At 44.8% G+C, this 22,296-nt stretch overlaps 2 protein-coding genes across 2 annotated transcripts; both read left to right on the top strand.

Moving 5' to 3' along the window:
* Positions 1 to 4,208: 4,208 nt before the first annotated feature.
* On the top strand, positions 4,209 to 4,865 carry LOC113933033 (UPF0184 protein C9orf16-like). Its single transcript, XM_035722398.1, has one exon. The coding sequence runs from the start codon at positions 4,311 to 4,313 to the stop codon at positions 4,560 to 4,562; it is 252 nt and encodes an 83-aa protein (XP_035578291.1). The 5' UTR covers positions 4,209 to 4,310; the 3' UTR covers positions 4,563 to 4,865.
* An 11,563-nt stretch (positions 4,866 to 16,428) lies between these two features.
* Positions 16,429 to 18,222, top strand: LOC118356007 (major histocompatibility complex class I-related gene protein). Its single transcript, XM_035722192.1, is given in 5 exon segments — positions 16,429 to 16,477; positions 17,035 to 17,122; positions 17,124 to 17,254; positions 17,902 to 18,160; positions 18,162 to 18,222. Coding segments are annotated over 5 exon segments (588 nt in total).
* The last annotated feature ends 4,074 nt before the right edge of the window (positions 18,223 to 22,296 follow it).

Genomic DNA, 22,296 nt, shown 5'->3' on the forward strand with positions numbered 1-22,296 from the left:
TCTCATGCTATGTATGCTATAGGCTTTGTGAACTTTAATTGCTAATTATCACTGAGCACTTACTGTGTGTCAGGCACTGTGCTGTTATCTCAGTTGCTCTCACAATGAGGTAATTACCACTATTATCCCCATTTTACAAATGAGAAATCTGAGAAATCTGAGATTCATGAAGGTTAAGTGACTTGCTCAAGGTCACCAGTCCTTGTGCGGATGGAAGAGTCCTCAGGGCCAGACAAACCCTGTTTGAACCTGGAGTCTATTATTTGGTTTCTCATCTATAAAACATGAATAATAATATTTAGCTTGTGGATTATCGTGAAGGTTAAATAATAATGCATGTAAACCCCAAGGCCCCCAAAGAGTGGGGCAGCATTTGCAAAGGTGCAACCAAACCAATGTGAGTCTGCTCCTAAGTGAGTCAGAAACTGAACCATGTTGAGTTGTCATACAAAGAAAACTTTTATTTGCAGCAAAAAAGGAGATCATGGGGAATGGCTTCCAAAGCCCTGATTCTGCAAGAGAGGGTGAATGGGTTCCTTTTGTTTAGTGTTAGGATGAATATTTAGATAGGGAAGCCTTGTTCCTATGTAGAGGTGTGCATAAGGTTGCCCAAGTGCTTTAAGGAAACATGCTTATACGTGTGTTGTATGTTATGTAAATGAGTCTAAGTCTCCTCCTTGGGCAGATATTTTAGTATTATGATGAAGTAAAGGTAGTTGTAGGTCATTCCAGAGCTCCATCTGTGCAGTCATGAGTGGGGGTTGAGCTCAAAAGGTCTAGGTGGTCTGGGCTGGTGGGAGGTCTTATCAGGGCCTTCACCATCACCTGAGGGGTGGTTTTGGGTTTCATGTGCTGAGTTAAGAGGTAAGCCAGAAAGAAGAGCTTAAGGGAAAATGTAAGACAAAGATGAGTGAGTACAAGCAGGTAGGCAGGTAGGCAGGTAGGCAGCAAATTAGGCTGGGGAGAAGAGGCTGGGATGCCTGGGTGGCTCAGTCGGTTAAGCATCTGCCTTCGGCTCAGGTCATGATCCCAGGGTCCTGGGATTGAGTCCCTCATCCGGCTCCTTGCTCACCCAGAGCCTGCTTCTCCCTCGGGCTGCCGCTCCTCCTACTTGTGCTCTCTCTCTCTCTCTGACAAATAAATAAAATCTTTAAAAAAGAAAAGAAAGTCTCCATGTTTCTCTGAGACCCAGGACGAATAGCGAGGTCAGATGTGGGGAAAAGATGTTTTGGGGAGAGAACCATTTAATTTGGCCATGGACATATTGAGATGAGAAGGCAAAAAAGGATCATTGTTCATCCATTCAACAAACACATGTAATTGAGGGGCAGATGAGAATACTGATTAACAGCCGTACTTGGAGCCAGATTGCTCAAGTTCCAAATTCCAATTCTGCTGCTTCCTGACTATGGTGTCTTGGGCAAGCTGTTAAATCTCTCACTGTCCTCATCTGTGAAATGGACTGATTGATAACACCTTCCTCATCGAGTATTACAAGGATTAAATGAATTGATGTGTAAAAGGAGCTTAGAACAGTGCCCAGCACCTGTTGCACTCTTACTGTGTGCTAGGCACTGAGGACACAGAGATGAATAGGCTTGGCCCTTGCCTTCAAGGGACCCTCAGATTGGCGGGACAGACAGGCCCCATGGAAAGGAAAGCTATTATTAAAATGAGGGAGAAACAAAGGAAGCTACTTCTTTTTTTCTTCTTTTCTTTTTTTTTTTTTTAAGTTTAACAGGCCCCAGGTCCTGGCATAAACAATCACTCAGGAAGAATACTCAGCAAAAAGCCATCTCCTCCCAACCCCCTGCCAAAAAAAAAAAAAAAGAATAAAAAATTCTCATGGAATAAAAAATCAAAGCAGTAGTTGCCTTGGGGTGGGAGTATTGACTGGGAAAGGAAACTTTCTGAGGTGATGGAAATGTTCTCTATCCTGATAGGAGTGTGGCTTATACAGTTATATGGCTTTGTTAGAACTTATCAAACTGTAACACTTAGATTCTGTTCATTTTGCTGGAAGAGGCTACCACTCCACCTCTGAGTTTTCTGTACAGTCCTGAGAGGACATCCAGGAGAACCTCCAGTCCCTGAGTTAGTCTGCAAAGTTAGGAGATGAGTGACGGGGGGAGCCTGCTGGGGGCCAGGCACAGGTCACTAGGCCACGGATTGGATGAGAATGAGGATCAGAAAGTGTGGAATCACATCCTACCATTAAGGATTCCAGGGTAGGCTGGAGCCATCCCTTTCCCTTAAAAGCTGTGGGGGCTCCATGACATCCCTACAAGGGAATCTCTTCTACTCCAAAATGAGAATGAAAATACCCAACCTGCTCCCTTACAGGTTGTTTTAAGGATCAACTGGGATGTTGTATGCGAAAGCATTTTGGAAAGTAGGGGGTAGGGCGCCTGGGTGGCTCAGTTGGTTAAGCGACTTCCTTCAGCTCAGATCATGATCCCAGAGTCCCAGGATCGAGGCCCACATCGGGCTCCCTGCTCAGCAGGGAGTCTGCTTCTCCCTCTGACCCTCCCCCCCATGCTCTCTCTCTCTCAAATAAATAAATAAATCTAAAAAAAAAAAGAAAGTACGGGGGTAAGTACCCTAAATCCTTTTTTTTAAAGATTTTATTTATTTATTTGAGAGAGAGAGAGAATGAGAGAGAAAGCACATGAGATGGGGGGAGGGTCAGAGGGAGAAGCAGACTCTCTGCTGAGCAGGGAGCCCGATGCGGGACTCGATCCAGGCACTCCGGGATCATGACCTGAGCCGAAGGCAGTTGCCCAACCAACTGAGCCACTCAGGCGCCCCCTAAATCCTTTTTTAAAAGTAATTAAAAATGTCTTCCTTGTGGTAAAATACAAGTAACAAAATTTACCATCTTAACCATTTTTAAGTATGCAGTTCAGTAGTGGTTAGTACACTCACAGTGTTGCTCAACCAATGTCCAGAACTCTTTTCATCTTTGCAAAAACGGAACTCTGTACCAATTAAACAACTCTCTATTCTCCACTTCCCCCACCCACTGACAACCAGCATCCTACTTTCTGCATCTGTGGATCTGACTACTGTAGGAACCGCATAACTGAAAGCATACAGTATTTGTCTTTTTGTGATTGCCTTATTTCACTTAGCATAATGTCCCCAAGGTTCATTCATGTTGTAGCATGTGTCAGAATTTCCTTCCTTTTTAAGGCTGGATAATATTCAGTTGTGTGTACATACCACATTTTGTTTACCTATTCATCTAACCATGGTCACTTGGGTTCCTTCTACCTTTTGGCTACCGTGGAATCATGGGGCATGAACATAGGTGCACAAATACTGCTTCAAGACCCTGCTTTCAATTCTTTTGGGTATATATCCAACGTGGAATTGCTGGATCATATGTTAATTCTATTTTTAATTTTTTGAGAAACCACCAGACCGTTTCCACAGTGGCTGGACCATTTTACAATCCCACTAACAGTGCACAAGGGTTTCAATTTCTCCACATCCTTTCCAACACTTGTTATTTTGTTTGTTTGTTTATTTTTAATAGTACCCATCCTAAAAGGTGTGAAGCAATATCTCGTTGTGGTTTTGATTTACGTTTCCCTAATGATTAGTGATGTTGAGCATCTTTTTGTGTGCCTATTGACCTTTTGTGTATCTTCTTTGGCAAAATGTCTATTCAAATTCTTTTTCTTTTTTAAGATTTTATTTTTAAGTAATCTCTACACCCAATGTGAGGCTTGAACTCACAACCCCAAGATCAAGAGTCCCATGCTCTACCAACTGAGCCGGTCAGGCTCCCTTCAAATTCTTTGCTCATTTTTTGAGTTGTTTTTTGTTGTTGAGTTCACCCTAAATCCTTTTTGAAACAGCACAGAGTAAGGGAGAAAAGTGTTACATACATGTTAGGTATTATATTCTTCATCATTTCCCCAAATTTTTAAAAACCCTGATACACATATGTATGTTCTAGAATACTCCAAGCAACAGTCACTTAAGTTGGTTTCCATTGACCGAACTATGGCTGTCTAGGTTTCCCAGCCCCAGCCACAGGAAATATCCACACAGTTGTTATGTTTTCTTTCCTCTCCTTGGATGTTACCAACATCTCCCACTTTTACTCTCTACATACTCGTTTAAAATAAATAAGGAGGAATTCTAGTCAATTTATATAGCCCAACACAAAGAAGTGATTAAGAATTTTTTTTAAGCGGCTTCGAGTTCCATCCGGCGTCTCCACCTTCCGCCCAGCGCAGGCTGTGGGCGGGAGGGTAGCTGGGTTCTACCGTCGCGCGGCCCTTGCGGCGCCCGAGCCCGCAATGTCGGGCCCCAACGGGGACCTGGGCGTGCCGGTGGAGACGGGCGCGGAAGGCGAGGACGACGGCTTCGCGGAAGCAGAATATGCTGCCATCAACTCCATGTTGGACCAGATCAACTCCTGTCTAGACAACCTAGAGGAGAAGAACGACTACCTCCATGCCCGCCTCCAGGAGCTGCTTGAGTCCAACCGGCAGACACGCCTTGAGTTCCAGCAGCAGCTTGGGGAGGCCCCTAGTGATGCCAGTCCCTAGGTTCTGGGAGCCCCCAACCAGCCCAAACCCTGCCTCCCTGGGCTAGGCTCTGGCCTGGGCACTCACCACCTGGCTTAGATACCTTCTCAAGGGCTGGCCTACAGGTCCCCTGGTGGGTCTGCCTGCCTCAGTCACCCTTCCGGTACTCCCCTTGGCATGCCTGGGCCAGCCCCCACCACCCAACATCCCCTCCTGGGGTCAGGTGTGGGCCCACGACCCACCCACTTAGCCTGCTTGCCCAGTTCCAGGGCACTCCCCACTCTGCCCAGGCCTTGAGCGTCCATATTAAACGGGTATCCAACAAAAAAAAAAAAAAAAAAAAGAATTTTTTTTAAGTAGGCTCCATACCCACCGTGGAGCCCAAAGCAGGGCTTGAGCTCACAACGCTGAGATCAAGACCTGAGCTGAGATAAAGAGTCGGACGCTTAACTGACTGAGCTGCCCAGGTGCCCCAGTGATTAAGAATTTGTGGAATATACATTTATGATTATCAGAAGTATTTAAAGGTGTGTAATGGCAGGTATGGAAAATAGCAAGACATAAAATTGTATATATGATATACATTTTTATATACACTGTTCATTTTTATGTATACATTTATGCACATATACACTCTTCATTTTATATACACATTTATACATATATACAAACATTTGTATACATAGAAAATTTTTATATGTACAAAAAAGGAAATGTATTTAAGATTTGGTAATTTTTACTTGGATGATCAGAAATACAAAAAGTAAAAAAAAATTGAAAATTAAAAAAAAGAGAAGTGAGAAAGCCAAGTGACCACATATTCAAAAACTACATCAAAAGTTAGCAGTCTTAAATCCTTTCTAGAATAAGGCAAGTTAGGCATGTATGAATGAATGGATATTGGTAAGTATTAAAAGTTAAAATATGTTATTGGAATTCAGTGACCTCCTTGACAAAACAGTGAATTTGAACCATTGTAGGAGGGCAGGTTGACCGTTACCATTTTCTACGAATTTGTCAGGGCACAGGGAATCTCTCCTGGTAAACGAGAGATTGCTCGTTTGATTGCTAACATTTACTTACTATGATTGTTCATTTACTTACTATGTACCAGACATTGTGCTAAGTGATCTCCATGCATAATCTTCAGAAGAGGCTCCACAATTTCTACAGAGGGCAGGTCTTAGAACTTGTTTGTACATCAGGGCTAGGAGGCTTGAACTCGGGTTACAAGATAGACCCACTGTCTTTTCTTCCACTACTGGTTTATTTGGGACAGCTCCAGAGTGCCGATGGTGATTGTGTGTGTGATAATAGTGCTCTAAAGTCCCAACAAGTGGCCGGTCACCTCTTGGGTCCACCACTGGGGATCTCATTGAATCCTTACAACAACTCTGTAAGGAGGATAGTGTTATTACCCTCCTTTTCCACATGAGAAATCTGAGGCTTTGAGAGGTTGATAATTTGCCCAAGGTCTCATAGGTAGGAAAAGGCAGAGCCCCATTTGAATACAAGTTTGTCTGACTCCTAAACCCGTGTTCTTTGCTACAGTATTCTACTGCGCATTTGCACAAGGGCTAGCCTTCTCCAAAAATTAGCAAGTGGATTTTACCTAAGCACAGAAAATGGCTCAGATTGGACTTCACACCCACACCCATGCACTCACCCACAGGCACACCTGCTGGAGCACATGCACACCTATTGAATTTTTAAAAGTAGCCAAGAGGAAACTATTTACTGACTGTGATAAATTAAATTGTATGGAAAATAGCATTATTTAACAAACAAGACCCTCCTGCTAACTTGATAATTTGTCTTTTGGTTTTTGAGGATGACCCGTCCCATTGGGTCAGATTCTTCAGATGGACTTTATGATACATAGGTATTAAAAGCCAAGACACATGCGTGCGCTCACACACACACACACACACACACACACACAGGGAGCCAAAACACAATTAAAGGGATCCATAGTAAACCAGATGAGCACGGGACACTGAAAAGTGCAGCCTGAGATTTAAGGATAGGCAATTGCTCAGAGGGAGGGCTTGTTCTTCCCAAGGAGAATTCATAGGACTCTTCCCTACCCCAGTGATTCCCAGCTTAGTGGGTGGGGCAGGTTTCACTTGTCCTTTAGGATCTTGATTATCATCAAATCTATTTATTTAAGAATTTAAGGACTAGTGAAACGATCCCACTTTTTAAAATGTACTGTTAAATGAAGAAGAGAGGGAAGAACAAAGGAGAGAAGGAAGAAGGAAAGGAAGAAAGAAATACAAAGATCTGAGAAGAGAAAGTGCTAGGAGGGGCTGAGAGGTTACCAAATATCAATTTCATTACCTGGCTTCTTTTTTCTTTGGAGAAATGAAAGACAAATAGTTTCCTATTGCTGCTGTAAAAATGACCATAACCTTAGTGACCTAAAACAACACAAATGTATTATTTTACAGTTCTGGAGGTCAGAAGTTTGAAAGTCGGTCTCAGGAGCTAAAATCAAAGTGTTAGGAGGGTTGCATTTCTTCTTGGGGTCATAGGGGAGAATCTGTTCCTTCTCTTTCCAGTTCTAGAGGCTGTCTGCTTTCCTTGGCTTAGGTCCCCTTTCAACAATGGCATCCCTTTGACCTTGCTTCCATTGTCACATCTTCTCTGATTCTGACCCCTTTGCCTTCCTTTTATAAGGACCGTTGTGGTTACATTGGGCCCACCAGATAATCCAGGATAATCTCCTATCTCAAGATTCTTAACTTAATCCTATTTGCTGAATCCCATGTAAGGTAACATTTTCACAGGTTCTGGAGATTCGGATGTGGATATCTTTAGGGTGATGGAGATATTATTCAGCCTACCACAGAAGGAAACCAAATGTTTACAGTTTTGCTGCCTACCAGGTGCATCATAAACAAAGCCTCATCTGATACCTCAACAACCTTGTGCAATATATGCCAGGATTTACTTTTAAAAGCTGAAGAGACTGAGCCTTGGTGCAATCTGGGATTCTGCCCAAGGCCAAGCAGCTGGGATGAAGACCCAGATCCCTGAACCCCAGCGCAAGCCAGCCTGCCTCATGGCCCTGCCTCCATTCATCTCTCCCACTCACGTCTACTTCCTCTTTCCCATCTGGGCCGGTCCCCCAGCTCCCTGGACAAGCTCAAGCTGCTGTTTCCCAATGTGGCATGCTCTCCTGATGACAATGGTGTAGTCACAGCTTGATCCTGGGGATTTCTAATCAAGCAAGCCAAGTGGCTGCCCCTCCAGATCTTCTTTTAGGACTTTTTCTTGCCCTCCTTTATTCAACAAGCATTTTGAGCTTATTGTGCTGGGTGCTAGCGCAGCAAGGAAGGTAGACCTAAGCTAAAAATAACCGGACAGTCAGTGATACATACTGTATCAGACAAAAGGGGGTCCAAGATTATAGGAAGCCAGAGGAGGGAGTTCCAAGTCCTGGGAGCTTTGTGTGAATCTTTTACATTGACGCTGGGTGAAATCTAAGTTCCAGTGAAGAACCAAAGGGTCCTTTTCTTTTGAGCTTCTTAAGGGACCAGGTATCGTTAGTCTTTCTGTGCCTTGCACATAGCCATGCTCCATAAATAATTAAAAGTTGGGATTGGGGTCAAGACAGGCACACTAAAAGGAGGAAGCAGTGTGTGAGACCAATAAAGGGTTAAAAGTCACCTTGGAAGGCAGTCAGCACTGCCATTTTGTCTCTCTATTCTACCTAGCAACTGGTGACACCAAGTATCTCTCCCTGTTTTTGTAGGAGAGGGCCCTGGGTACTGCTAGGTTGTCGAGTCACTGAAAAGCAGGAGCTGATGGAGCTGTTGTAGACTTTTGATGTCATCTATACCTTCTGAGGGGTAGAAGCCATTCTGGAAGTACCGTCTTGGTAATTTCCTCACTTTCCTTCTGAGCATTGCTACCCTTCTTTTCTGCTCATCTCTTTTCTTTCCTTTTGTTTCTCTACTAGCTTAGTGAATTGCAGGGGTTGGGGATGTGGTCAGAGTTTCAGGGGCACTGAATAGAGGAGGAGATCCACTGCTCAGGTTTATTTCTGTTTTTTTTTTTTTTTTTCTCCTCAGCATAAGCCCTACCTGTCACAAAAGATCCCAGAAAGATAAAACCATGGTTCTGGACTTGTTTACTGTGTATAAAGATATATCAACTGAGTAGGAGGAATTTTTTATTTTTTACGGGATCCATGTCATTGGAAAAGCAGATGCCTTCTGTTGTCCGAAATACATGAGAAGGCCCACTGGCTGGAAGCACCAGGCTTCTCTGTCTTAAGCAACTGCTCACCCAGCAAGGGCTGGTACTCCTGAGTGGTTTGGCAGGCAATGTCTAGAACTCACTCAGTCTGGGCCACCATAGGTGGTGACTCATGTACTTGACAGTCAAGGGCTCTTGCAAATCATCTGTGTATTAATACCTCAAGTGTTGGTTGATGAGCTATTATATGCAAAGTACTTTTGGAGATATGACAGTGAATAAGACAGACATAGTTCCTGTTTCTACAAAAATTTAATCCAGAAAAGTCCCACCATTCAAGTAAGAAATGGGAAAGACTAGGGGTGAAGATAAGAGACAAATGATGGAAAGATGAAGGGAGGAAGGAGGAAACAGATGATATTTCTAGAAGCTCAAAGCTTGTATATCATCTACATTTGATTGTCAAAGAATTCTCCAGTAATATGACCGTAATATCTACCCTACACATAACCTTTCATGCGATAGTCTCACTAACCCTTTGTGGTAGGCTGAGAAAATATCCCCATTTCAAGATGGGAAAAACGCAGGCCTTGAGTAGGGAGGCTGACTCAGCTCACGTAATGAACAGAGTCCAAAGTAGACCCAGGTCCTAGAGCCCAAAGTCCCAGGCTTTACCACAATGTCCCAGCACCTTCGGATGTGGATATTTGGCACGTTGATCATTGGTAGAATTTGAAATAAAACCAGTCAGCTATAAAGGACAGGAAAGGTCGCTTTGTGCTGGTTATTCTCCTTTTGACTCCTCACACTCCAATCTTTCTCTGTCCTGTCTTGTGCCCTGGGAAGCTGACTGCCACAGACTGCATCACCTAGTTGCTCTTGCAGGCTGATATCTGGTTGGATTCCCCCCATGGGAGGCACTGAGAGGAGAGAGATCAGAGAACAGAGAGGAAAGAGAGGTTGGAGTATTTTCTTCTTCCTCCTTGCCCTCATTCTGCAATGCTTCTGGTGGTAGATGTGTCCCTCTGCTATATAGTTTTCCCTGAATAGTCCCTTCTTCATGGTTCTAGGTCCCGCTGAGCCTCAGTAACACTATTTGCTACTCTTATCTCTGCAAATCTAGGGGCAGTCACAGGCTTTCCATAATTACTAATTTCTGCATGCCCCATCATCCCTCATTTATTCCCTTAACCTTGCCCATACATTGCAAAGAGTCCCTTCCTTCCTAGGTGAGTCTCTTCATGTGACTCACCTAGAGTGAAGGCTGTTTCCTACCAGAACCCTGACTGAGCATTCTTGAGCACTGAGGGATGCTGACAAAGAAGGGAGGCAGGGTTATGAAAAAGACTTGGTCTGCTTGTTATTTGTGTCTAATGAGGGCCCTGAGTAGGGGCTTCTAGATGGGGAAATACAGAGAGGAGATACCAGAGTGGGGTCAGGAAATGTCAAGATAACTCCAATGTCACTTCCAGTGTATTGCTTTCATTGACTCCACAGCCTGCGATAGACTGCTCTTCCTCTGTAGTCCTATGGTGCCTGTCCACAGTTCTACGGTTTCTGTTTGCAAAACTCTTCCTTAAAGGCAGGGAGAGATCTCCTCACTTTCCTCTTCTTTATTTCCCAGGCACTACCTAGGGACCAATAGGTACTGAATAAATGCTTCCTGAATGAATTTTTGTTCAAAGGTAGTGTCCCTAAGAAACTGAAGTTATCCAACTATGATGAGCCATATAGAATCTGGGCAGCAATAATGACTACAAAATTGCACCTGGGGCTTACTGTAGTTGTAGAATTTGTCTGAAAAAAAATATATATATATATATGTTTCACACTTTACAAACTCATCTTGTTCTTCACTTCAGCCTCTGTGAACTTGTGACCTGGTGTGAGGGGGACATATATGAGATCTCTCTTGCACAGCCATGTGTGGTTTGTGTGTTTAATCTCGAAATAACCAAGGTCAGTCTCTTGGTATTACAATTCTATGGTTGTATCAATCTGCTTCACAAATGGTTGAATCCTTCACAGACAAGGACTGATGGCGGATAAGCCCCCCAAGTTGCCAACCAGGCTAGTGTTAAAAGGCAGACTTGGAGATTATCTGCTTAGAAATGGCCTAGAGTTCAAAGAGTTAATGTGAGAAAACGTGGGCCTTTGCTATAGACTTTATTCGACTTCAGTCTGTTTCCATGGAGCTGTTGCCAAGGTACGTGCAACCGAAATTTCTCTAAGACAATATTCCACTCCCCTAAGGCCCTCTTCTTCTTGGTTGACATTGAATCTATCTAAATCTGAGAAATTCAACTCATTTGTAGCTTTTTCTTCTGACTAGTTGGAATTTCTGCCTATTCTTTCTTAAAGCCCATTGACTTCAATCCTCTTAACCCAGGGGGTTACCAAGAACAGGAGAGAGGAGTCCTAAGGTAAAGATGAGGCATGTGGCTCTTTATATACTAGTTTTGTGAAACCCAAATTGAGACAGATGACAAAGGACATTCTTTCTGATGTCCGAATTTATGTTTATTCTGGAAAACCTTTCAAGAGTATGCATATCAAATCACATTTTCTTACAACTTCAATGAATCATGTAAAAAGAATAAAATTCCTAAATTAGAATTCTCCTGGGAAATATGAGACATATGGTTATCATTGTATATAGAGAATACTAAGAAAAAAACCTACCAGAGCTCATTCATTAATTCTCTAAAGTTCTACATGGCCCTACTGTGTTCTCCTTCCTGTTCCTCAAACTCATGGAATGTGCACCCTCCCAGAAGACTTGGGCTTGCTGTCCTCTCTGGAAGGTTCCTCTTCCATGGCTCACTTTCCACCCCGTATCCAAATTTCTTCTCAAATGACACCTGCTCAGAGAGGCCTTTCCTGGTCCCTCTGTCTAAAAGATCAGCTCTCTTCACACTGTTTCCTTTCTCTGCTTTACTTTTCTTCACACACTTTGTCACCACTTAATCTTGTTTAAGATATATTTAACTATTGCCTGTCGTCCTCATAGAAATTAGCTCAGAGAAAGGGACTTTGATGTATGTGTTCGTTGCTGTGTCCCCAGCAGCTAGGACTGTGTCTACTGGAAATTCAGAAAAGAATAAAATTTATAGGGGCACCTGGGTGGCTCAGTTAAGCGTCTGCCTCCAGCTCAGGTCAGGATCCCAGGGTCGTGGGATGGAGTCCCACATCGGGCTCCTTGCTTAGCGGAAAATCTGCTTCTCCCTCTCCCTCTGCCTGCCGCTTCCCCTGCTTGTGCTCACTCTCTCTCTCTCTCTCTCTCAAATAAATAAATAAAATCTTAAAAAAAAAAGAATAAAATTTGTGTGAAATAAGACCTCGGTAACCTCCAAAAAAGGTAGCCTCAAAAGAGTAGCTAAAAAATTCAAATTGTTGCATTCAGCACACACAGCAGTATAAGTTCCTGTAGTTAGATGAGTGGTTAGGAGAGAGACTAGCAGTTCTTGTTGGGGATAGAAGCATCCACATGACTGCATGGTTTGAGAAGCGTCCAAAGATCCTTATAACTAAAAATATCACCATCCCCTTCCCCTCCTCATTCTCACAATGCCTGAAATTCCAAAGAGTAGTTCCCAGAAATCATAATCATTTTGATTGTATTAAGGCATTGGGCCATTTGGGAGAACCAATGTATAATAATCAGAATTGTGATGACCTGGTTATCCAATCAGGATGCGCAGCCACTTGGAAGATCTGGAGCCTGGGCCCCCAGGGACTGGGAAATCAGGGACAATGAGTCATTGTGACACAAGGGGGCGGGAGAGAGCAGGAACAACCGGGCGAGGAGAAGACTGGAACAGAATCTGGGTTGGGGAAGTGCCCCTACATTAGGGCCAGTTGGGTCACATAAGGTGGAGAGACTTCACATTCGAGAGATCAAGAGTGTGATTCCTGGCTCCTCCACTTATGGATTCTAGGGATGATGTTAGGCAATTTTCTTAACCTCTCTGCACCTACTTTTGTCTGCGAGATGGGAATTATAAGACCTACCTCGGGCGCCTGGGTGGCTCAGCTGGTTAAGCAACTGCCTTCGGCTCAGGTCATGATCCTGGAGTCTTGGGATCGAGTCCCACATCGGGCTCCCGGCTCAGCGGGGAGGCTGCTTCTCCCTCTGACCTTCTCCCCTCTCATGCTGTTTCTCTCTCTCTCTCTCAAATAAATAAATAAAATCTTAAAAAAAAAAAAAAGACCTACCTCAAAGGGGTATTTATTTATGCATTGTATTTATTTATGTTATATGCTTTAGTTCTCCAATAATACTATCACTTCCTGGACGACAGAACTGGTATCTGATTTATTTTACTGTTCCTGACATTGTCTCACAACTCCTTGTACATCACAGATACCCAATAAATATAAATTGCCCCATGGATGAATATCTGTAAACCCTTGGTCAATTATTTTATGATCCAGTGATTTTTCACAGCCTTTTGTAAAAATGGCCCAACCAGGTCATCTACAGGTTAAAGGGCACATAATTTAGAATGTGCAGTAACCACTGCCTCTGGTCTAAGGGCTATTTGGTTGTGTTGTTCAGGCTTTTCAGCAATGTTTGTGAGAGGCTGCTGGGACGGGCAGCAAATGTCCTTTGTGAGGACTCCCTAACAACTCCCTAAGTGAGTTGATGCTGATAATCTGTTCATGAAAAGGGAGAGAAAAATCTAATTTCATAATTACTGGAGTAAGAAGAGAGAATCAAAAGCTTAAACTGAATTGTATGAAATAAAAAATGGTCAGAGATAGGTTTCTTCAAATGATTCAACCTGCATAATCATACTAGAAATCTGATCATCGGAGCTACATATTGATAGGATAGAAAGCATCCCAAGGACTAATGTACCAAGAGAGAAAGGGTACCGTGGACCTTCCCCTCTCTTCTCTGTTCTAAGTTACTGACTTCACATCTGTCAGCCAACTTCCCATCACGGCTGGGGTAGCATTTTGGAAACCCAACTCGGGAGCAAGCGTGACTTGTGCTTGTGGACACAGCAGATGGGTAAGTGGGCCCATGGCAAACCAAGGGGACGGGACCATGATGCCCCTGGAGCAGAGCCACGCTGCAGCTGGGCGAGGGGAGACGAGCAGATGACCGGCAGATGGAGGCCAGCCTTCGGGGGCAGAGCAGCCTTTGAAGTCAGGGCTGGCTGGTGCAGACAAACTGCTCTGAAATCAGGAACTGGATTGAGATCGAGGTTGGCAAAAAGGACATTACACTGTACTTGGACAGTATTGTCAACAGACCATGTTTCTATTTCCCTCTTATAAATTCCAGACAATGCAGATTTTTATGAGGTTATATTTTGGTAAGAAAGTGACATTAGGGACGCCTGGGTGGCTCAGTCCATTAAGCGCCTGCCTTTGGCTCAGGTCACGATCCCAGGGTCCTGGGATCGAGTCCCGCATCGGGCTCCCTGCTCCGTGGGGAGCCTGCTTCTCCCTCTGCCTGCCGCTTCCCTTGCTTGTGCTTGCTGGTGCTCATGCTCTCTCTCTCTCTCTCTGACAAATAAATAAATAAACTCTTTTTAGAAAAATAAAAAAAAAGAAAGTGAAATTATAGGAATTGTAAATAATATGTGTGGAGATGATGTGGGACAAAGACAAAATCCTCCCATTGAGCAGTAATGCCCCAAGTTGTTAATACTTTGGGGGTTTGATTTTTTTTTTTTTTGCTTGTTGACATGTCCTAGGCATGTAGACCCCAGATGTCATAAGAAGAACCCCACCCAGATTCCAAGGGAAATTCTATACCAATCCAGCTTTGCTCAGAAGCACAGTCTCTTTTTAAATCCCTTCCTCCTTCTCCTCTCCCATTCTTTGCCTGGAATTTTATTTCTGTGAGGTTTTATTCCTATGAATGAGTGTGGAAGCAATTCTTACCTATTTCTTTCCCCCTCATTCTCTCAGCTCCAGTCACGGGTCTTCTTGCTGCTCCTGAACCATGCCAGGTTCGTCCTTTCCTCCAGGTCTTTGTACAGTCCCCCTGCCTGGACTGGTGTCCCCAGATATCTGGCTGGCTCCCTCATTCCCAGCAGGCACTTGCTCTAAAGTCACCTTCTTGGGGAGGCCTTTCTTAAGCATTGCTGTTTTAAACTTCATTGCTTCATCCTTTTTGCAACTTTATTTTTCTCCATTGTACTTTCCAAAAGACATGATGTATATTTCATGTATTTTGTGTTGTCTGTCTTCTTCCCTTCCATCTACTAGGGTATAGGCTCCACAAGGGCAGACATTTCTATCTTTTTTGTTTGCTGTGTGCTCAGGGCCTAGAACTGTGCCTAGCACGGAGGAAGCACTCGTATGTTTGTTGAATACACAGATGGATACTAAGAAGGTGTGAGAACTAATGTTCATGACTTGTTCTTCCTTCTGCCTCCCTCTCTGAACAGTTGGGTATCTGCAGAGTCGCCACAAAACCTTTCCAGCTGTGGAGGAATGGAAGAGTTTCAAAATTGGTTGCAGATTCAAGCATATACACCTTTTGCAGATTCCAGACTAGGTGTAAATGAGATTTCAGCTCTGCTCCCCATTCGCCAACCTGCACTTTCTGAAAAGTATTTTGAAAAGTACACATTCCAGGTTAAATAGATTCATATTCATTTCAGCATCTTTCAAAGCAGAGAAATCAAAAGCTTTGCCAACAACTTAATTCACAAATATTTACGAAGCTCCTACCATGTGCCAAGCTCCCTGCGGCAGGCCTTGGCAGGAACCACAAAGGAAAGACACAAAGTCCCAGTCTTCAAGTGCCTTAGGATTGAGACTGGAGTAGAAGGTAAACAAAGATAAAGAGAATAGAAGGCAGAATATGATAACTACTGATTTGGGGGTAGTATTTGTACCGCTGCTTCAATCTCTGGCTCTTAGTTATAGAAGAACCAACACTTCCATGATGACAGACTCTTACGCCCAACCTGACAGCCTTCCACTGGGTTGCTTCCTCATCCCAACCCTTATCCCCTCAACCCCCTAGGAAGGAAAAAGGGGAAGAAAAAGCTGAAAGCAATGAAAGGGGGCCTTGAAGCCTTACATTCTGCCAGGCCTGGGGAAGACCAGACTCCTCCATCTTGTTCAGCACTGCAGCTGATATGCAGGACCCCATTCCATGTGGAGGGGCCTACAGGGCTGGGTGCCTACTCTGAACCCAGCCAAGCTGCCCCCATCCCAGCTAGAGGAGCAGGGAGAAAGGAGAGGACAGTTCTGCTTTTATAGAACCTGGCACAATCAGGCAGAAGGGGCCCTGGCTGTACCTGGTTCAGTCTCAGAGACTCCTGTCTTCCTCCGAGGTTAAGGTAATGGGTAGCCTGGCCTTGCGGTGGCCCGTTCTCAAAGACAGTCTCCATGTAATGAATGCTTTCAGAAACAGTTTTAGAAAAAAAGAAAGACTAGACAGACTCGCATGTACCAAAACCAACCCAACCATTTTGTGAATGATTTTTTTTAATTTGATATTTTTTCTTAAATATATATTTGTAAATAAAGGGGAAGGAGTCAACATCATTAAGTAGTAGTCAGCCTGGGGGATGGGAGCCTGACACAGTCCAAGGTTCCCTGCTGTGGCAAGGGCCACATAGGAAAAAAAGATCTGAGTGCTAGGGGAGTTCCCAAAGGGACAAGAGCATTTGGCTGGGCGATCTGGAAACACTGTGGAGAGGTGGTGTCTAGTATGGTCCTTAGGCAAGAGAAGTCCCTGGACATGGACGTGACCCCACACGGTAGATGGCTCCACTCACCCACAGCCTTCCCTATGGAGCAAGGAAAAGCACAGTGCTTTTAAAACACTTTTTCTTAGGAGGCCTGTGTCCTTAAGTGGGTTCTCTGACTGATCTGAGCTGTGTGTGTGTGTGTGTGTGTGTGTGTGTGTGTGTGTACCTACACAGGGTCGGGTAGGAGCCCTCATTTACCCACGTAGAACCTTCATTCACAAAACAAGGGCATGGGTTATCAGGGTTATCAAGCCCTCTGACAGCACCCTAGGGGTGGTCCTGGGCACATTGTCACCCCAAGTCCAGAGCAGGGCTCTCTACTTCACTTACAAATTGAGATTACCTGTAAAATTTTATCCTGAGGTTTCCAAACCAGGACAAAAAAGGCTCCAGGTCTTGGGCTGAAGCTCTTAGGTCCTTTCCAGGCTCCAGGTCCTGGGGTTCTGTGATTATGTAAAATGAAGCAGCAGCTACGTCCCTGGAGGAATGCAGCCAAACACAGAACACTGATGTGGGTTGCAATTGTCCGTGACTCTAAATATCTTCCCTCTTTGCCTCCCTTCCAGGGACTAGCTCACTGACATATTTTCGCCTGGGCATTTCAGATCCCAGCCATGGGATCACTGAATCTCTTTCTCATCCCATCATTACATATTAGTGTCTCTTTGCAGGAGGAGCCGTGGGCTCCATGGATGGTGGAGAACCCCTTGCCTGGTCACTGGGAGAGGTACACTCAGCTGCCGAGGGGCTGGAGCTGGAGCATCTGTAGTCATCGCGATCACTCAGGTGGTGAAGGCAACAGAAGTGAATGCTTGCCCTCACCAGCCCCCATTCCTGCAGAGAGGTCCTTGGGCTGACAGTGAACATGAGCAGTTGCTGAGTTACACTATTTTGGCAAAGCCTGGACAATCTGGTCGATCGTGTTCAGTGTCTGCCAGCTGCCCGAAGCATCTTCCAAATCCTCTCTTCCTCGGGAGCCCTTTGTCCTTTGCCCCCCATATCCTGATGCCATCCCCATTCAGGCTTCTAACCTGTATCTTCTCCTTTCTCATTCTAAATTTGGCCATTCTGTGTCTCATTTCCTGGTGGCCGGGCTTAGTGAGACACTTGATTATGCACAATGGCTTACTACATTAACTTTCCCAGGATATTTCTGGCTCTTGCATATCTTCCTCTCCTTTATTGCATTATAAAATTTATAATTGATCGTTCCTATTATCGGATAATTCCCCAAGGCAAAAATTATCATGTTCCTATGGCGTGCAAATGTCTGTTGCTAGGTGGGTTATGTCACAGGAACCTCCTGGAGGCATGCCTGTGGGATGATGTATTCGGGGGCAGAGGATGCTTCCAGCCATACCCCCAGTCATCCACCGGATGCCCACCTTTATGTCTCTGTCTAATCCCCTTCCTGAACCACATGTGTAAGCCAGGGTTTCACACTTCCCAGAGGATGACTGGCTAGGAGTTGCTGGAGGACAGAAGCACCACATTTGTCCAGCATGCCTATGATGGACAAGATTTCATTATCTTAAATAAAGATATCATTTTCTGGATGGCTGCAGATAATATGGCTCACATCACCAAGTGGGCATGGGAGGCCAATTGGCATGAGTTATAATATCAAAAGAACTAGCTGGAAGGAGAACATATTACCTCATTAAAGAGGTTCCCGGAGTATGGGGAAGATACTTACAAGGACAGGTAAAGAGAAGGGAGAACACCAGGTCCCCAGAGCCCTTGGTTTTATATAGAACTTCCTCTAATCTAGGTTATAGTCACCCTATTCTGAAACCCATCTTGTGAGTTGCACTGTGGTGATCTGTAACTCCCTGTGAAAACTTCCCTTAGTTATTTTTTATCAGCATCTGGACAAGATTCAGCAATTCCACCTGTCTTGATGGTGGAGTACCTTCAGGGACACCTCTTTTTTGGGGTATCCATTGAGACCAATCCTTCCATCTCCTGTCAATGAGAAGCTGGGAAGTACTTTGGGAGGTGGAGCAATCCTCATTTACCAGGGGCTCACACAAGACCAGTATGAGTGAAAATCTGGTCTTACGAAGAAGACAAATGGAGAGTCTTTGCTTTACTAAAGGATTTATGTTAAGATTTCTCTCAGTAAAAAGCTCATCAAAGACGAGACTCAATCAGTCCACTTTTATTTAATGCAGACTTTTCACTTATAATCTTATTATTTAAAAAAAATTCTTATTATTTAAAATGCATTTATGTCTATAACATGCTATGGGTAACTCCTGGACACAATGCGCCTTTTCCCACTGGAGTTATCTTTAATGGTGGGACTTTCCAGAGCTGTGGTGGGCCTTGGGAAGACATCTGGGTCACAGTTACGAATGTAGACTCTCTGTCTAAGGGTATCGGCTTTGGAGGCAGATGACTAGAGTTGGAACTTCAACCCTCCCACTCATTGGCTGACTTAGCCATCTGAATTGCAATGGTTGCAGGTAACAGAAACCTACTCAGACTGGCTTAGACACAAAGAGGGAAGCTATTTGGAAGGCAGGAATCAGGACCGTGTGAGGACCCAAGGAATTTAAACCAAGATTCAAATGAGGAGGGGATGTGGCCGCCAGCATAAAGCTCAGAGATACTTTCAGCCCTTCACCATTCCAGAAGAATGGGCTTCCCTCTCCCCGCTCTGGTTACAAAACCTTTTTTCCCCCCCACAGGAGAACTGTGGTTGGTCTGAACTGCATCACAGGCCACCCCTCCGACTCATTGCTGTGACCATCCGGAAGAGTGTCTAAGATCGGCTGTGGGTAACAGAGTCCTGGTAAGAAGTAAGTGACGTACTCAATGTGATTTAGCCGAGGAGAATTCAATCATAGGATTATGCACAGAGGGACCATCAGGATTGAGGAAACCCAAAGTCAGGTACCCAGAGGTGTGCAGCAGAGGGAAGCTGTTACATCCCCAAATCTGAAGGGGCAGGCGAAGGCAGGGGCCCTTGAAGAAGCGCCTTCTAGCAAGTCCTGCGCCTCTGGAGAAATACAGCCACTGGCAGACTGCAGTGAAATGCTTGGAGAACAGGTCCCTGAGAACCCCAACCTTTCTCTCCTCCGGCTCTCTGAGGTTTGCTGAGGATGTTCCTCCTAGCAAGCGGCCAGACCCGGCCAGGCCAGGGAGCCCTGGAGGGGCAGTCTGAGGAGCACAACCTTCCAGGGCACAATACAGAGGAGAAGCTGGGTCTGGGGGCTAGCAATGAGAGAGTAACCAGTGCACGACGGGCTGTGCTTGAGTTCCAGGATTAAGATTGGTACTTCTCAACAGAAGCACACCTTGGAGTCAGGAGAACTGATTTTCCAATGTATGTTATGTGTTTGTCAGGAGCAGGGGTTCCTCTTATCAGAAAAAAGTGGAGCTCATAGATGCGAAGGCGGCAAAGCAGTAATCTTGAGTAAAAGAAACAGTTGTGATAATGCCTACATCCCAGACATTGGTGTGAAAAATGTGCATGAAAGCACTTAGTACAGATAGTTCTCTGCTTACACGTTACATCTCATTATTGTTGCCAGGCTGAAGAAGTTCTGACAGCTTGGGATCTGGCTGAAATCTGTGGCCAGTTTGGGGTTGTACTAGACCCTCAGTCACTGAGACATTGTAGGCCAAAGCTAGGTATGAAGTGGCGCCCTAGGAGTCTCCACTCCCAGATCTTGATGAGTGGCATGGCCTTGGACTGCAAACAAAGAGAACCCTTCGTTGCCTGGCCTCCTGCTCTCAGGGAAGGGAGGTAAACTGGAGAGACAGTAGGAAAACTGGAACAGAATTGCTATCAGTTGGGATTTGAGGGTTAATACTAATCCTGTTGGTTCTCTCTGGGGCGAGGAGCTCTTTGGAAGGAAAGGGGAGAACCTGGACTCCCGGGTTGTACGGGAAGAGTATGGAAAGAATGGCTTCAGTGTATCTGCTCCCCCTCCCATTAGGACCATGAGTGTCATAATAGGCTCTCAACTCTTTGGTCAAAATCCATTCTTAGAAAAGTATCTGGGAACGATTTCTTCCGAGCACTGTCAAAAAGCAGTATCTCTCCTTGTGGCATTCATATTTTATTTTTCATGTTGGGAAGTCTTTTTTTCCTGCGAAATTTCATGCCTCAGGAAAAATAGAAGGAAGGTGTTGTTGAGGTAAAGCTCTTCCCTGTATCTGACGGCCAGATAGCAAGGTGGCGGGGGGGGGGGGGGGGTGGTGTGTGTGTGAAAAGGTGGGGCCTCCAGACGAGCAGGAGGCAGCCCTTCTAAGATGCCGTCAGGCTCTGTATGGCTCACATCTGGATGGGACCCAATTCAGAGGGAATATTAAGAACAGCACCATCTGGAAAATTAGTAGAAGAGTCCAGAGTTAGCAAGGCCCCCAAATAGACAGTTTATTGTTGTCACTACTGGAGCCCCTTCGCGATATGAATTTCTGGAATTCCTTCGAGGGCATAACCACAACATGATCTATTGATTACATATGTTTGTTTCTGATGACAGTCCCTGTTTTAGTCCATGTGGCTGTATAACCAAACACCATAGGCTGGGGAAACTTACAAACAATAGAAATGTATTTCTCACAGATCTGGAGACTGCAAGTCTGAGATGAGGGTGTCAGTGTGGTCGGATGGGGGCCCTGTTCTCAGTTGCAGACTGTGGGCTTCTGATGGCATCCTCACGTGATAGAATTGGGCCAGGGATCTCTCAGAGCCTCTTCTATAAAGCACTAAGCCCATTCATGAGGGTATCACTGGCATGACTTTTTTTTTTTAAGATTTTATTTTTATTTATTTGATACAGAGAGAGAGAGCACAAGTAGGCAGAGTGGCCGCAGAGGGAGAGGGAGAAAGCGCCAGCCCAAGGACACCAGGCAGCTCAGAGCCAAAGCAGAGCCGCATTGGCTGTGATATCTCTTTGCGCTAGCACGGTATTGAGAGTAAAGAAGCCTGAGTTCTAATCTCCAGGCTTTTGCTGAATTACTCATCACAGTCACACACGTTGTAACTCAGTTTTCCTTTTCTGTGACTCATAAGAGTATTTCAAAGGTTAACAGTAAATGATCCTGACACACTTTCCAAACACTCAAAACTATGTGGCTTTTCCCCCGCTTGGAGGACCGAACATGGCTCAACTCCACGTTCGTCCTTCCCCAGCATGCTGCCCTGGTAGGAGGTACACAATAAATACGTTTGTTGTTGACAGACCTGGGCTCTGGGTCATTCTTGGTTTTAGATGTTTCCTGCAATAAAGAAAATAAATTGGGAGACCCAGTTGCCAAGTTCTAGTATTGTATGCTCTGTACCTACGATACTTGCACTGAACGTTATTTCTTCTTCCTAGAGCCCCCACCGGTCAGAGTAAATCACAACTTTTCCAAGGATTACAACTCCTTTCTGCAGAGTTCATGGCATGGGGCGGGGGGGGGGGGGGGGGGGCAGAAATTTGCATGATCTGGTTGAAAAATGGGGAAGAAATTTTCCAAGGAATAGTTTATGGAGACATTCTTCCCAATGGGGATGGAATCAATCGGACATGGGTACCAGTTGAGCTGGATCCTCAGATCGGCGACCTCTACTCCTACCCAAGCAGACCGTAGCCTCTGCGTGGTTCTTCAAGTCCCCCAAGATAAGGATAGGTTGTGGCTGTCTGGGGAGCGAGAGGGAGGGAAAGGGCAGAGCAGGAAACACTGTGTGCTTTTTTCAATCAGTGGTTCTCTCGCTCTTTGGCCTTAGAGCTCCTTTATTCTTAATTATTGAGGACGCCAAAGAGCTTTTGTTTCTGTGGGTTATATCTATTGCTATTTACTGTATTATAAATTAAACATTAAAAAGA

The sequence above is a fragment of the Zalophus californianus genome, chromosome 10 (assembly GCF_009762305.2).
Source record: "Zalophus californianus isolate mZalCal1 chromosome 10, mZalCal1.pri.v2, whole genome shotgun sequence".
In the NCBI taxonomy this organism is placed as follows: domain Eukaryota; kingdom Metazoa; phylum Chordata; class Mammalia; order Carnivora; family Otariidae; genus Zalophus; species Zalophus californianus.

Coding starts and splice junctions, on each gene's coding strand:
- LOC113933033 (XM_035722398.1), top strand. CDS start 4,311: ATGTCGGGCCCCAACGGGGACCTGGGCGTGCCGGTGGAGACGGGCGCG.